The sequence below is a fragment of the Mesoplodon densirostris genome, chromosome 7 (assembly GCF_025265405.1).
Source record: "Mesoplodon densirostris isolate mMesDen1 chromosome 7, mMesDen1 primary haplotype, whole genome shotgun sequence".
Lineage (NCBI taxonomy): Eukaryota > Metazoa > Chordata > Mammalia > Artiodactyla > Ziphiidae > Mesoplodon > Mesoplodon densirostris.
In genome coordinates, this window is record NC_082667.1 from 63441245 (window position 1) to 63457974 (window position 16730).

The 16730-nt window shown below is 47.8% G+C and overlaps 1 protein-coding gene across 9 annotated transcripts in view; it reads left to right on the forward strand.

The window, feature by feature from the left end:
- The window catches only part of LOC132493189 (synaptotagmin-9), a 391713-nt gene extending 382956 nt beyond the window's left edge, over positions 1–8757 (forward strand). For 4 of the 9 annotated variants that reach the window (XM_060103488.1, XM_060103489.1, XM_060103491.1 and 1 more), the window contains 9 exons: positions 421–571; positions 854–965; positions 1176–1264; positions 1576–1698; positions 2887–3012; positions 3681–3869; positions 4851–5027; positions 7209–7274; positions 8425–8753. In XM_060103488.1, coding sequence (XP_059959471.1) covers positions 421–571; positions 854–965; positions 1176–1264; positions 1576–1698; positions 2887–3012; positions 3681–3869; positions 4851–5027; positions 7209–7274; positions 8425–8493 — 1102 coding nt within the window. In that variant the 3' untranslated portion in view covers positions 8494–8753. Of the gene's footprint in view, positions 1–420; positions 572–853; positions 966–1175; positions 1265–1575; positions 1699–2886; positions 3013–3680; positions 3870–4850; positions 5028–7208; positions 7275–8424 lie in introns of all 9 variants that reach the window. The other 5 variants (XM_060103493.1, XM_060103496.1, XM_060103494.1 and 2 more) reach the window with 2 other exon arrangements.
- The last annotated feature ends 7973 nt before the right edge of the window (positions 8758–16730 follow it).

Below are 16730 nucleotides of genomic sequence, written 5' to 3' on the forward strand. Positions count from 1 at the left end.
ATTGGAGGAAGGTTTTTTTTTTTTAATGTTAGATATCCTTTTCCTAGTTTTCTAAGCATTTTCCTGAAAACGATATTAAGCCCTGTGTAAAACATGATTCAGGTGTGGATCTTCATCCAAATGGGCTTTGGCTCGCGTGCATGTGTATGTGGACTGATAGCACATGTGAGCACAGCTTCCTGAGGAGCATATAACTGCCCCAAGCTCCCAGCAGCTGCAGACTTGAGATTCAGACCAGGGGTTATCCCGGGAAACTCTAGAGTCTACCTCCAATGAGTGCATTGTAGTGGGATTTTGTTCAACTGGATCCCATGATGGGGGGTTTTGTTTAAACCTAGTCCCTTTTTGTGAGGCGCTATTATGTTCAGCTGGGGCCCCAGCTCTCCTGGTAACTGGGTCATGCTGTTTCCTGCTTCCCAGTGATGCCAACGCCCCCTTCGCCCAGTGGAGCACAGAGCGTGTGTGTGCATGGCTGGAGGACTTTGGCCTGGCTCAGTACGTGATCTTTGCCAGGCAGTGGGTGACTTCTGGCCACACTTTACTGACAGCTACCCCTCAGGACATGGAAAAGGTAAGGGCTGAGCCCTGGGCTAGGAAGCTCCCACCTCTCCCCAAACTAGTGCATGGGGAAGTGAGGCCCCCCATTCCTCCACTGCCCACCCACGCCCACACACAGGATAGTTGACAAAGGAGGGCAAGATTCTCTCTGTCACTTCAGGTTGATCCCAGGGCGCTGGGCAGAGGTCCACTTCCATGCTCCACCCAGGTGGAGTATCTCCACCGAGGCACAGCATCCTCTGAGGGCCAGGCTGCCCGCCGAGATTTCACATCTGTCTTCATCTTTCACTTTCAGGAGCTGGGAATTAAGCACCCTCTTCATAGGAAAAAGCTGGTTTTAGCAGTGAAAGCCATCAACACCAAGCAGGAGGAGAAGTCTGCACTACTAGACCACATTTGGGTGACACGTAAGGACAGGCATATGTGTATGTTTCTGGCAGCTCCCTGGGAATGTGGACCTCAAAGACAGCTGTGTCCTTGGGACAGGCAGACGGATTACTAAACTTCAGGGGAAATGTAGCTGGAACTCAGAATGATAATTTTCTGCTTTTTTTTTTTTTTTTTTTTGGCATCCACAGTCTCCCATTTTCACAAATTTCACTTCCCTGTTTCTGTAGGTTGGCTTGATGATATTGGCTTACCCCAGTACAAAGACCAGTTTCATGAATCCAGAGTCGACGGGCGAATGCTGCAGTACCTAACTGTGGTGAGGGTCCTTCCTCCAGTGTTTCAGTTGTCCCTGTGAACACCCAACTCAACTCAGGTGTCCCCATGGCGGTATTTAAACTTGATTCCACACCTCCCTCATATCCTTCAGGTCTAAAACAGTGTTGTTTGTCACATAAGAGGTCCCAATTAGCAGAGTACGAACCATTGCGCCAAGGAAAGCTGTTGCGTGTCCACATACATTGCTGACGTGTAGTAGACCACTTGTCTGTGTACGGTCTGGGAAGGAGCCTCGGGGGGTGTTTGTCACTTTGGAAGCTCTGGTTCATCAACAAAACTTTACTTTTCCAGAATGATTTACTTTTCCTAAAAGTCACCAGCCAACTACATCATCTCAGCATCAAATGTGCCATTCACGTGCTGCATGTCAACAAGTTCAACCCTCACTGCCTGCACCGGCGGCCAGCTAATGAGGTGAGGGCAGGACACTGTATCTGTCCAGGTAGCCCTGAGCCGGGACACCTGTAAGATCGGGTGTGAGAAAACCAGAATGACATAGTCATAAAGTGGCTGCATTTTGGACCATGGTGCTGTGGATTCTTCCCTTTACTAGGGCTTCATGGTGTCCCAACACGCCTGTGGCCTGAACTCTGCGTCCCACAGCAGCCACGAGCCTTCCAACTCCTCCCTCCTGTTGGGAGACATATGCTTATGGGCTGGAGAGCAGTAGCAGCAAGTCTTTCAAGGCCATCATAATGATTAAAGGAGATGAGGAAATGGAGCAAAGGAGAGGGAAGGGCAAGACAAAATGGAAAGACGGTGTCAAAGTAGGCAGAGGAACCCATAAGTAACCAGACATTTCAGAATAGATCTCCCTACTCAATGGTAGAAAATTAACTGACCTCCAGCCCCAGGCGCACAGGGAATCCATGATCAGGTTTTGCTAGAGAAGAAATGGTGGAGGTAAACACAGCAACCCAAATCCTGGGGAATTCCCTGATAATGTCCCAGGAACCTCAGAGTTCTGGGTGGGCCCCAAAGCTACAGGATTGTCAGTCACGCCGTCTCCTATGTTCATGGGAGCCAAGACTAACCCTGCTGTAAGAGTAACTCAGCTTTCCAGGGGATTAAAAATTCATCTCTACTCTCCATCCCCTCTTTTCTCCCTGTTGCACAAACACGTTTTGAACCTTCTATGTGTTAGGCACACTGCTGGGCATTTTGAAGACCCAGGTGCCACTTGAGGGTACTCAGGTGTATCTTAATGTGTGTTCGCCCAAAACATTTGGCCACACCAGTGAGATCTTGATTCTATAAAACACTCAGCTCATAACTGATAGTCCTCTTTAAAGTTCTGTTGAATCACTGAATGAATAACTCCATGCTTTCGTGTGTTAGTCCCAAAGTAACCAGAGTCAGGGAGTAACGGGATTCTGGAATCAGATATCTCAGTGTAGAAGATCATGCAAGTTCAGTGAGAGCTTTATTTCTTGGAAACTGGGAGGGCTCTCAGCCAGCTGGCCTGGAGGCCTGGGTCTGTAGGCGTAAGGATTGTCTTCGGCAAGGCGTTCGGGGCCGGCTTACTCACAGGGACTGGCTCCACAGAGGACCCTGGTGGGACCTGTAGGCCTAACTTCTCCACTCTCCTTCTCTCTCTTACAGAGTAACCTTTCTCCTTCAGAAGTTGTGCAGTGGTCCAACCACAGGGTGATGGAATGGTTGCGGTCCGTGGACCTGGCGGAATATGCACCCAACCTTCGTGGGAGTGGCGTCCATGGAGGTCTCATTGTGAGTGGCTCCTTGGGCTGGTCCACCTGCCTCAGTGACACCTGGGGTATTCAGAAACTGATGTCTTAAGGGCTAGACAGGCATCCCAGTAAGAAATGTTGATACTTCATCTGAACCCCTTGCATAAATTGAAGTCTCAAAGTAGAATTTGATAATTTGTGGCTGAGAATTAATAGATTTCATGCAAACAAGATGGCTTCTGGAAAGACTTCCTGAGCCACAGACCCAGAGTAGTCCAGGAAAAAGGCTGCATGAGAACTGCCTGTTAACCAGGCAGCTCCAGCTGCTGCTGGAGGAACACAGGACTTGGGAGGGAGGGGGAGGCCACCAAAATGTACCTTTCTGCTTGTCATGATACGATCTGCATCAGCACTCATCTGTCAAGTGGCAAAGCCAGCAGGGAAAGGAGGGAGGAAGGGGTGGCTCAGATGTCCTCCAGAGTAGACCCTGGGAGACAGCCTTATCTAAGAGGGCACAGCTCTCTGCTGGTCGGTCACAGAGCCAGGCCCTGTGCCAGGGAGACAGAGGGGAGGGGGACACAGGACAAGTGGATGAGCCTCAGCCCCTGCCCTGGGGCCACCCGGGCTCCTGGGGGCCTGTTTCTCAGTGTCATCACCTAGAGCCACTGGTGGTCGCCATTGGGTGGCTTGTCTGTGGTTTCTTCTCAGATCCTGGAGCCACGCTTCACTGGGGACACGCTGGCCATGCTTCTCAATATCCCACCACAAAAGACACTCCTCAGGCGCCACCTGACCACCAAATTCAATGCCTTGATTGGCCCTGAGGCTGAGCAGGAGAAGCGAGAGAAAATGACTTCACCTGCTTACATGCCACTGACCACCACAGCCAAAGTCCGGGTGAGTTGCCAGGCCCTTTCTGGGGTGGCCACAGGGGCCTGCCTTCTGGCCCTTGAGTTGTGTAGCAGCTGACTCAGTGCCTGGAGCCAAACCCAAGTGGGCTGCCTGGACAAGGAGGCTCTCTAGGCTTCTGCCTTGGTTTCTACCTTCGGTTTGATTTTGTTACTTTTGTTAGCCCAGTTTGCGGCCACTCTTGAGTCCAAGGGTGTGCCGGTTTCTTTACACAGAAATGACATACAGGCAGCATCGGGTCCTCTCTCCCAATGCTGCCTTGACTCGCTGTGCAAAGCAGACAAGTTCCCAAATGTGGGTTCCCTTTGGTCAGACCCATCTGCATTCCACATGCCATGTGGAGTCCTGGTCTAAGCTGTCTTGCCAACATAAGGAGTGTCCCTGTGGGTAGCCAGCCGTGGTCACCTTGTGCTGTGGAGGTGGCCAGCACACAGCCATCCAGAGGTCCTGAGGTCATCCAAGCACCAGCACCGCTCACTGAGGCTCTGAATCCCACAAAGCCCATTCCACCTGCCTGAGCTGTCCTGCCAACTCAGGACAAAGCTGGAGCAGGGAGGAAGGGCCACCTAGGGCTGTCCATGTGGCTTCCCAAGGTGCTGTGAACAGAAGGCAGGGAGTGCTCCACGTGTGATACCAAGTCCTCTGAGCTCAGCCTCTGTACAGACTGTGGCAGCCTCTGGGAATCCCCAGTTCCCCCGGGCAATGTGAACATCACTAGTAGGACAGCAGGGCAAGAGTTTCAGGCACGGCGTCTTGGAGGAGCAGCTCTGCTTGCTCACGATGATTTACCTGTTGGCTTTTCCCCACAAGGGCAATTGCTTACAGGAGCTCTATTTTGTTAAGAGTTTTTCTGGAAGCAGTTTGCCTTATTCCTTTCCTCGTCAGCCTGTTCTAAAATGTATTGTCAGTAGTAGCTGCACACTAGCTTGATAGTCTCTTTCTCATAGTCTTGTATCTGCTGTGTTTTAGCCAAGGAAACTGGGATTCTCACATTTTGGAAACATAAGAAAAAAGAAGTTCGATGAATCGACAGACTACATTTGCCCAGTGGAGCCCAGCAACAGTGTCGGTGACAGTCACAGGGTCTGTATTGGCTACCAGGGCCTCAGCCCCCTCGATGCCCCTGAACTGGATGGGCTGGACCAGGTGGGACAGATTAGCTGATGCCTTTGTCACCTGTACTGTCTGTGTCCTGAGAGCTCACAGTAACTCCGTGTGTGTCACCATGTAACTGCAACTCACCCCCTCTGTATGTGCATGACTTGCAGAAAACATTCCAGCCATTGTGTACCCGTGGGCCAGTCTTTCTCCAAATCCTGAGGGTGGCCAGGTATGGAGCTGCATCTTTGCTAAGGGGCCAGCCTTGGGGACTCAGGAAGAAAGACATAAAGATGCTTGTACGTTTTCAGTAAGTCTGAATGTCCACCTTCAGCACCAGTGGCAACACCTGAGATTGGACACAGGTCCAGAGACCACGGACAATCCCGAGAGGCTCAGCTCTCAGGCCCCTCAGCTGTGCCCCCGTTGAGGGCATTCCCAAGTGCCTTAGGCCTGTGACCACAGTTCTGGCTGAGGCTGAAGGGACAGCAGCAGGAACTTCCGCCCCAGTGACAGTGGAACTGTTGTGCCTTCCTTCAGAGGCGGCCACTTCTTTCTGGTAATAAACCCTGTATTTATGTAGAAAACAAACTGCACAGCATATCTTTAATCTTGTCAAGGGAAGTGAGTTGGGCGCATCTAGAGACGGAGTGCTGCTCGTCGTGCAGTTCGAGAGCCAACGCTGCTGAGCTGGCTCAGGATTTGTGGGTGTCCTGGGTGAGGGGCTGGAGCAAGGAGGGACCCCATCCTTTGGAGTCTGTGGTGTCGCTTCAGGCTCCACTGCCCGGTGTGAAGCTCAGAGGCACTTTGCGGCTCACATCCTGGCTGGAGGTCACGTCTGTCGTGCAGACCCCAAAGTTGGTTTCCATTCCAGCGGGATGGGCCACCTAGTGAAGGGGGCGTGGGAAGACCAGGTGGCCTTGCTGGAAAGGCCCTCTGTTCTTTCATGTGTTGTGCCGCTCCGCTGTGACTGACCGTGTGTGCTGGGCCTGTAACCCCGTGGGGGCTGGTCTGTGTTGGCGGAGCTGGCACAGACCTGTCCTCCTGATTTAGAGGCTGACTAACTGATAATGATGGGTCTTCCAGACAGGTCTGGCCAAGGACAGGGGGAGGGACACGCCTGCCGGTCTGGGCTCCTGCTCATGAGATCCCAGTTAGTCCCAGTGCAGCTTTTGGCTCTACTGGGTCCCCGGGCCTCATCTGCAGAAGCACGACGGCAGCATCATAGCTGTCTGGCGGATGGGGCAGGGCCTCATGACCCCAATCTGAACACTCTGATTCTGTCCCAGATGGAGGCGATGTGAAAATTTGCTTCTTAAACTACCATCAGTCTCAGGCCATGGCCTCCCGGCCTCCCCTGAAGTCCAGCCAGCAAGAGATAAGGGCACAGGCTTGCCAGCTGGCATGGCTGCTGTTTGATCCCAGGGCCGGGACCACTGAATGACAGGTGCTCCCCGGGGCTGATACCTGGGCACTGCAGTTTAGAGCCACAGTCAGGGCAGGCTTTGTCCCTTGTTTCTTATCGTGTCCTGGTGGGAGAATCTCTGCATGTGCCTGCTTTCAAACCCCGCATGGAATTGTTATGTCACTAGTTCTCTGTGCAGCCTCAAGCAAGGCCTGTATCACTTTGTGGGCCTCAGTTTTCCCACCTATAAAATGATGGATTATACTCGATGCCCTCGAAGGGCAAATCTACAATGTCCAAGTAGGTTTGGGGAAGAAGGAGCGGGCCAGCATTTGCCTGAGAAGGAGAGGAGGGAGGCTCCTAGGAGTGAGGACGCCCTGGCAGCTCCTTGAGGATGCCTAGCTATGCCTATACTGGGGCATCAGTGTCGGGTCCTGCTGGTGCCAGAAATTTTCAGTGTGTTCAGCATCCTGAAGGCCTCCATCCCTGCCACCCTCTGTTCCTGGAAATAGCTGGAGCACTGAACCTGTACTAAAGGGCTGCTCTGACAGGGCCCGTCTGTGTCCTATTCCTGTGTCCCCTTAGTGCTGGTGCCGGGGTGGGGACAAAGAAGAGTGTGTGTGTGATGGTGTGGGACACTGGAGGCTCTGCCTTTCCCCAGGGACAGAAGCAGCATATGCTCCACCGGTGACTCCTCAGGGCCTGGCTCACTCCTTGCCTGCTCGCCTGCGGAGCATGCCTGAGCAGGATAGGACTTGCATGCCACCTCTGCAAATCACGAGCTCAGTCCACATGTGCTGACCAGGCTGCTGCCCATTTTACAGATGGCACCTTCGGAAGGCACCCTGACGCAGATAGGGCTCCTCTCCCAAGACATTCACCGCCTCACGGTAGGACTCTGACCCTCTCTCCACAGTAGGACAGGTGCTGGGGAGGCCCTGGGCGTTTGGGGTGGTGCTGGGGCAGCCCCCATGCCTACTCCAGAGCCTGTGGCATCAGGGCCTCTGCTGGCGGACAGCAGATGGGGCTGGGGCTGGAGCCTGAACCAGCCGAGACGGAAAGCAGCCCAGAGGCCTTCACTGCCGGCCTGCTGCCAGCCTTGAGCTGAAACCAGCTAAGGTGTGCTAGGTCTCAGGCCCTCTTCCCAGGCCCAAGGCTGGTGAGGAAACCAAGATGCTCAGCAGCTCTGGGTCACCTGCCTCGTCAACCCAAAGCCCAGGCCTCGCCCCTGGCTTGGTGGCCACTGCTCTGCCCTCTCCACCCAGGAGGCGCATATTTCCTATCGCGCCTCTGGCTTCATGGACCCCACAGGCACATCCTGGCATGTCCATTGGGGACAAGTCATACCATATGAAGCAGCTTGGACCAGGGGAGAGGAGGCACTCTGGAGGGAGGCTGACCTGGTCCCTGTCTGGGACCTCGGGCAAGTCACTCGCTCTCCGAGCCCTGACTTCCCTATCTGTCAAGCAGGGCTAATATCCTCCTTGCAAGGCTGCTAGGCAGCCCGGAGCTGGCAGTAAAAGGCCAGTCACAAAAAAGATTTACATTGTTGAGGCCCTGTGCCTTCCAGGGCCTCACAGCTCCTAGACAGCCCCAGCACTGAGCCCACCGGCCACAGCGTCCAGCCTGTTGAGGCCTTTGCTGATTTACTGAGGCAGGTTATGAAGGCTGGATCCAAAGGCAAGACGGTCAAGGAGGGCGCGGGGGGGCGGGTCTCCCCGAATCCAATCAAGATCACTGTTTTCAACTTGTTTTTTTCTTGGCTCACACACTGAAATGAATTCACCCAGCCTTACCCTTATCACTTCTATAGGCCTTTGGTGGCCTTGAAATAGCAACTTTACTTCTAAAGGTAGGAGCAATTTATTGTTGATGGTGTTGTCTATTCTGACCCAACACGTGGGGTGCCTGGGACACCAGGAACTTACAGGGCGCTGGAGTCAGGGCCACACCCAGTGCCCCACTGCTTCCCACACAGTGGCCGCAGGGCAGCCTTGACCAAAACGCTGTTAAACAGTGCCTTCGGCCGTGTCCTTTCAGACTATGCTCAGCCAGGACCAGCTGCTGACCGACTCCCGCCTGGCCGCTCCCAACTCTGAGGACTGGTGATGACTGTCTTAGCGCTGGCAGCCCGGAGAGGCACGTGTGACGGCCTGAGTCTGCTTCGATGGGGAGCTGGCCCATGGCCACCCGTGGAGCCCAGGCTGGGCTGCAGGGCATCTCCAACATGGGTGCTGACGGGACAAAGCGGGGCTGTGGAACAGATGTCCAGGAGGTGGCCCACATGTTTTCAACTGTGCTGTGCTCTTCGTCACAGCTTTTATACCTTTTGTACTTTTATACGTGGACTGTAGACCACTTTTGTGGGGAGGGCGATGAGATGCCAGCACAGACTCAATGACTCACGCCATCCCTGGTGACAGCTAGGGGTTCTTACACCCAAGGGGCAGGGCTGTGAGTCATAAAAGCTTTGCTGGAATAATAATTCTGAATGTTCTGAGCAGGGCGAAGTGGTAGGAAGCCCCCTCCTGGGCTGCTTCCATACAGAAACGCGTATTGTATTTCCTTTCCCAGGAATCTGGCTGGAGTGAGAGCAGGGAAGGAGTAACGGACTCCCTTCCCGCTGTCCTCAAGCCACCCTTGTCTGCAGTGGTTTCTCAGGGCTGCGGGGCCTCCCAGCATCTGAGCAGAGGCGTCTTCGAAGCCTTTCCCTTCTCAGCCTCAGAGGCAACAGTCTGATCAAACAGCAGCCCCCTCTCCCCGCCCCCCGAGGAAGGCCCTCAGGCACCCAAGTCAACATTTCCACCGCAACACATCTCAGGTATGCCCTACCTCAGGGAGAGGTGCCTGCACACGTACCGGCCACACAATTCCCCCCAACCAGCCTAACCCCTTAGCGATGGCCCTTCTTCCTCCCTGTGGCGGCTCTAGCTCTGGCCTCATCTCTCGTCTAATTTCCATGGTGGGTCTCCTACCTGGTCCCTCACCCTTCCTTTCCAGTTAGCCCCCTCCAGGTGTTCTCCACCCCATCCCCAGAGGGACCTTCCCAAAGCACTGTTTCATCCTGTTACCTGCTAAGAACTCAGTTCCACAACTACCACAGATTAGCGTTCAAAAGCCTGAGCTGAATCTTTAGCCTTCCACGCTCTAGCCTGTGCTCCCGCCTTTCCCTCCCCGTGGAATGTATTTTTCTCCTAGTCCCTGTCACAAAGCTGAATCCTGCCTGCTGAGGTCCAGAACAGCCCCAGCCTCTTTCAGAAAGCCTTCACTGGTGTTTGTTAGGGTTGGAGGTCTCTCTCTGTCCCACGGTGCTGACCTTGAGCCCGAGCACTTCCTGGCTCACCTTGAAGTAATGTGTCATCTTTCTCCCCTTCCACACCTATCCTCAACACAAACTCACTGAGCACCTGCTATGGATGGGTTCCCATACAGACAGAAGTAAGACCCAATCCTAGCCCTCTGATGGCCCAGGAGATCCATGACGCTAAGTTCTCCATCCACTCATTCCCTCATATGTGCAGGCTGAGTACCTTCCATTCTGGGCTAAGGAACACTGGGACTACAGGCATGAATGTCAAGGTCCTTGCCTGAGGGTGGGGATGGTCCACTGTGGGAGTACAGATCTGTTTCAGACAAGAGTGTGCTGAACGATACAGATGCTCCAATAGAAGTGTCTACAGCCCCAAAGAGCAAATTGCCATTTTTAATGAAGGGCTGGGGACAAGGACTGAAAAGCCTCCAAGGAGAGGTGCTACTTGAATTTTGAAAGATGAATCAGGTTCCTCAAGTATGCCAGTGGGGAAAGGCACTCCAGGCAGAGGGACCTGAAACAACCCAGCACATCCAAGGAAGTACCCGAAGCCAGGATGATGAGAGCAGAATTTCTTGACCTCTGCATTGCTGTCATTTGGGGTTGGGTAAGTCATTGTGCTGGGGGCTGCCCTGTGTGCTCTTGGATGTTTAGCAGCATCCTTGGCCTCTCCCTCTAGATGCCAATAGCACCCCTCTAGTTGGGACAACCAAAAATGTCTCCCAACAAAATCACCTCTCGCTGAGAACCAGTGGGCCAGAGAATGGGGTCAGAGGGGGAGGCCCAAGGAAGGAAGAATCTGGTGAGGGCAGCTGGAGCCAGATTGAGAAAGGCTTTGTAAGCCAGGCTCCTGAAATGTATCCTGGAGACACAGGGTGTCCGGACACGGACTAGTGAACACAGTGAGAGGTTTAAAGCAGGGGACAAGCATGGTTGTGATTGGTGTTTAAGAAAAACGAGGGTAGGACCTTCGATGTGCAGTGCCCAGCATTGTATCTTTCGGGACCCCGTATTCAGCTGTGTCAGGAACTGGTGCCCCTTCCACAGGTGAGCTCTGGGGTCCCTGGGTGCTGCAGCTAGACCCCAGGAAACAGCTCTGCCTGCCAGTATCTGGCACTAACCCCAGGATCTGGCTTCCAGAGTCTTTGGGACTCTGACTCCACCCACCAGTGAGCCAGCACTAGCCCCAGAGGCCCCTACGTTTCACAACCAACCAGACTAGGGCTCAACCAAGCCTCCCAGACTGCCTAGGTGGTCAGTCTGCCACAACAGAAGGACCCATACAGCTCTCTTAGGGGGAACCCTAGAGCATATGGCTTGGGTGACAAGAGGAGTGTGCACTGCTGGGACGCATAGGATGCCTCCTACAGAGGGCCACTTCTCCAAGGTTGAGAAATATAACTAACCACATACATAAAAATACAAATAGCAACTTAGAAAAAATGAGGCTGCAGAGGAAATCACTGCTGAACAGGAAAAAGAATGAAAAGAAGTGAGGAGAGGATGTGCACTGCTGGGACATCACGTGCACTAATATTTGCATTATAGGGGTCCCAAAAGGAGACGAGAGAAAGGGTTTGAGAAAATATTTGAAGAGCTAATAGCTGAAAACCTCCCTAACCTGGGAAAGGAAACAGTCACCCAAGTCCAGGAAGTGCAGAGTCCCATACAGGATTAACCCAAAGAGAAACACACCAAGACACGAAGCAAAGTGACAAAAATTAAAGCTAGAATACTAAAAGCACCAAGGGAAAAGCAACAAATAACATATGAAGGAATGCCCATAAAACTATCAGCTAATTTTCAGCAGAAACTCTGCAGGTCAAAAGGGAGTGGCAAAATACATTTAAAGTGTTGAAAGGGAAAACCAACCAAGAATACTTTACCCACCAAGGCTCTCATTCAGATTTGAAGGAGAAATCGAAAACTATAGACAAGCAAAAGCTAAAAGAATTTAGCACCACCAAACTAGCTTTACAACAAATGTTAAAGGAACTTCTCTAGGGAAAAAAGAAAAGGCCACTACAGGAAACATGAAAATTATGTAATGAAACAGCTCACCGGTAAAGGCAAACATACAGTCAAGGTAGGAAATCAGTCACACACAAAGCTAGCAGGGAGGTTAAGAAACAAAAGTGGTAAAACCATCTGTATCCACAATAAGAAAGGGATAAACAAAACAATGAGATGTAAAATACGATATCAAAAAGAGTAATTGTGAGGGTGGGGAGAGTACAATTGAAGCATTTTAAAATGCATCTGAAAGTAAGAGATCAGCAACTTAATTATGTATACATATAGACTACTATACAAAAACCTCAAGGTAACTGCAAACCAAAAATCTATAATAGAAATACACACAAAATAGAAAAAGGAATCCAAACATAACACTAAAGATAGTCATCAAGTCACAAGAGAGCAAAAGAAGGGGAAAAAAGACCTACAAAAATAAGTCCAAAACAATTAACAAAATGGCAATAAGAACATTCATACCAATAATTACCTTAAATGTAAATAGATTAAATGCTCCTAAAAAGACACAGAGTGACTGAATGGACACAAAAACAAGATCCACACATTTGCTGCCTACAAGAGGCTCATTTCAGATCCAGAGACACATACAGGCTGAAAGGGAGTGGAGGGAAAAAGGTATTCCATGCAAATGGAAATCAAAAGAAGCCTGGAGTAGCAGTATTTTAGATCAGCCAAAATAGACTTTAAAGACTGTTAAAAGAGACAAGGACACTACATAATGATCAAGAGATCAATCCAAGAAGCAGATATAACAATTGTAAGTATATCTGCACCCAACATAGGAGCACTTCAATGTATAAAGCAAATGCTAACATAAAAGAAATTGATAGTAACAAGAATAATAGTGGACTTCAACATGCCACTTACATCAATGGACAGGTCATCCAGACAGAAAATCAATAAGGAAACACAGGCCTTAAATAACACATTAGACCAAATGGACTTAATTTATATTTATAGAGCATTCCACCCAAAAGCAGCAGAATACACATTCTTTTCAAATGCACATGGAACATTCTCCAGGACAGATCATGTGCTGGGCCACAAGTCTCAGTAAATCTAAGAAAATTAAAATCATATCAAGCATCTTTTCCAACCACAAGGCTATGAGACTAGAAATCAACTACAAGAAAAAAAAAACCTGTAAAAAACAAACGTGGAGGTTGTTACTAAACAACCAATGGATCAATGAAGAAATCAGAGACTACCTGGAGACAAATGAAGATGAAAACACAACATTCCAAAACCAGTGGGATGCAGCAAAAGCAGTGCTAAGAGGGAAGTTTACAGTGATACAAGCCTACCTCAGGAAACAAGAAAAATCTCAGATAAACAACCTAACATTACACCTAAAGCAATCAGAAAAAGAAGAAGAAACAAAATCCAAAGTTAGTAGAAGGAAAGAAATCATAAAGATCAGCGCAGAAATAAATAGAGACAAAACAATAGCAAAGATCTTTTGTTCTTTGAGAAGATAAACAAAATTGATAAACCTTTAGCCAGACTCATCAAGAAAAAAAGGGAGAGGACTCAAATTCATAAAATTAGATATGAAAAAGGAGAAGTTACAACTGACACCACAGAAATACAAAGGATCATAAGAGATTACTCCGAGCAATTATGTGCCAATAAAATGGACAAGCTAGAAGAAATGGACAAAGTCTTAGAAAGGTACAATCTCCCAAGACTGAACCAGGAAGAAATAGAAAATATGAACAGGCTGATTACCAGTACTGAAATAGAATCAGTAATTTTAAAACTCCCAAGAAACAAAAGTCCAGGACCAGAAGGCTTCACAGGCGAATTCTATCAAACATTTAGAGAAGAGATAACACCTATCCTTCTGAAACTATTCTTCAAGAAATTGGAGAAAAAGGAGCACTTCTGAACTCATTCTATGAGGCCACCATCATGCTGATACAAAAACCAGACAAAAATATCACCAAAAAAATTATAAACCAATATTGCTGATGAACATAGATGCAAAAATCCTCAACAAAATACTAGCAAACCTACTCCAACAATACACTAAAAGGATTGTATACCATAATCAAGGGGATTTATCTGAGGGCTGCAAGGACTTTTCAATATCCACAAATCAATCATTGTGATACACCACATTCACAAATTGAAGAATAAAAACCATATAATCATCTCAACAGATGTAGAAAAAGCTTTTGATAAAATTCAACATCCATTTATGATAAAAATTCTCCAGAAATTGGGCATAGAGGGTACATACCTCAACATAATAAAGGCCATATATGACAAACTCACAGCTAACATCATACTCAACAGTGAAAAGCTAAAATCATTCCCTCTAAGATCAGGAACAAGACCAGGATGTCCACTCTCACCTCTTTTACTCAACATAGTTTTGGAAGTCCCAGCCACAGCAATCAGAGAAGAAAAGGAAATAAAAGGAATCCAAATTGGAAAGGAAGAAGTAAAACTGTCACTGTTTGCGGATGACATGATACTATACATAGAAAATACTAAAGGTGTCACCAGAAAACTACTAGAATTCATCAATGAATTCAGTAAAGTTGCAGGATACGAAATTAATACACAGAAATCTGTTGCATTTCTATACATTAACAATGAAATATCAGAAAGAGAAATTAAGGAAATAATTCCATTCACCATTGCAACAAAATGAATAAAATAACCAGGAGTAAGCCCAGCTAAGGAAGCAAAAGACCTGTACTGTGAAAACTGATAGGAGGCTGATGGGAGAAATTGAGGATGACATAGATGGAAAGACATACCGTGTTTTTGGATTGGAAGAATCACTATTCTTTAAAGGACCATACTACCTAAGGCAATCTATAGATTCAGTGCAATCCCCATCAGATTACTGATGGCATTTTTCACAGAACTAGAACAAAAATTTTTTAATTCATACGGAAATACAAAAGAACCTGAATAGCCAAAACAATCTTGAAAAAGAAGAATGCAGCTGGAGGAATCACACTCCTTGACTTCAGACCATACTACAAAGCTACAGTAATCAAAACAGTTTGATACTGGCAAAAAAAGTGATACATAGATCAATGGAACAGGATAGAAAGCCCATAAATAAACCCACATGTTTATGGTCAATTAATCTACGACAAAGGAGGCAAGAATAGACAATGAAGAAAAGACAGTCTCTTCAATAAATGGTGCTGCAAAAACTGGACACCGACATGTAAAAGAATGAAATTAGAATATTCTCTAACACTATATACAAAAATAAACTCAAAACGGATTAAAGACCTAAATGTAAGACCAGATACTATAAAACTCCTAGAGGAAAACATAGGCAGGACAGTCAGTCTTTGACATAGATCGCAACAATATTTTTTTGGATCCATCTCCTAGAGTAATGGGAACAAAAGCAAAAATAAACAAATGGGATCTAATTAAACCTGAAAGCTTTTGCACAGCAAAGGAAACCATAAACAAAATAAAAAGACAACCTACAGAATAGGAGAAAATATTTGCAAATGAGGCAACTGACAGGACTTAATTTCCAAAATATACAAGCAGCTCATACAGCTCAATATCGAAAAAATTAAAATAAAAAAAATGGGCAGAAGACCTAAATAGACATTTCTCCAAAGAAGACATATAAAAAGCCAACAGGCCCATGAAAAGATGCTCAACATCACTAATTATTAGAGAAATGCAAATCAAAACCACAAAGGGGTACCACCTCACACTGGGCAGAATGGCCATAATCAAAAAAATCTACAAATAATAAATGCTGGAGAGGGTGTAGAGAAAAAGGAACCCTCCTACACTGTTGCTCAGAATGTAAATTGCTGCAGCCACTATGGAGAAGTGTATGGAGGTTCCTCAAGAAACTAAAAATAAGGTTGCCATATATTCCCGCAATCCCACTCCAGGTCATATATTGGAGAAAACTCTAATGCAAAAGGATACATGCACCCCAGTGTTCATAGCACTATTTATACAAGGCAAACATGGAAGCAATCTAAATGTCCATCAACAGATGAATGGAATATTACTTAGCCATAAAACATGATGAAATAATGCCATTTGCAGCAACATACTAAATGAAGTAAGAGAAATATTATATGATATCACTTATATGTGCATTCTAGAAAAATGATATAAATGAACTTATTCACAAAACAGAAATAGACTCACAGACATAGAAAGCAAACTTATGGTTACCAAAGGGGAAAGGGAGGGAAGGGATAAATTTGGAATTTGGGATTAACAGATACACACCACTATATATAAAATAGCAAAGATCTACTGCATAGCATAGGGAGCTATATGCAATATGTAAAAACCTATAATGGAAAAGAATCTGACAAAATAGAATCTGACAAAGAATACACACACACACACACACACACAACTGAATCACTTTGCTGTACACCTGAGACATTATAAATCAACTATACTTCAAGAGCAGAAGTGGTTTTATCCAGTCACAGATAACAAAGCAACAGCATGTCATCCTGACCACAAACAACAGATGGTGACAGTGAACACTTATACCCTTTGCAATAAGTATGAACGATTTAAGGAATAGCCTCAGGAACCTAATTTTGTTTGCAACTTCAGAAGCTTATGTACTAACCACCCCTACGTGACCACACCAGAATTGGGCCTGGCATTTAGAGGATCCTTAACAAAGAAGCACCCCTTACCTCCATTTGTGGTGTAAAGTGCAGGGAGTCCAGGATTCTTGGAGCCCACCTTGACAATTGCCCTGATATGTATTTTTAACACCATTTCCATTTCAAGGGTCTCCTACAAGAGAAGAAAGAGTGCACATGGAGGGTGCCTGTGCCCTCTGATAGGTGTGACCTTAAAAACAACACTCTAGAAAGGGGTTAAAGAGAAACTGGGAGTTGACACGACCCCCCTTGGATTCTCCTGGAGTTCTGCCCCAGTATTTTTGACCATTGTGACCCCCCAAGGACACAAAATGCCAATTCACATGTGGGGCAGGCCAAGGCCTTCTACCTGTTTAGCAGGTCCC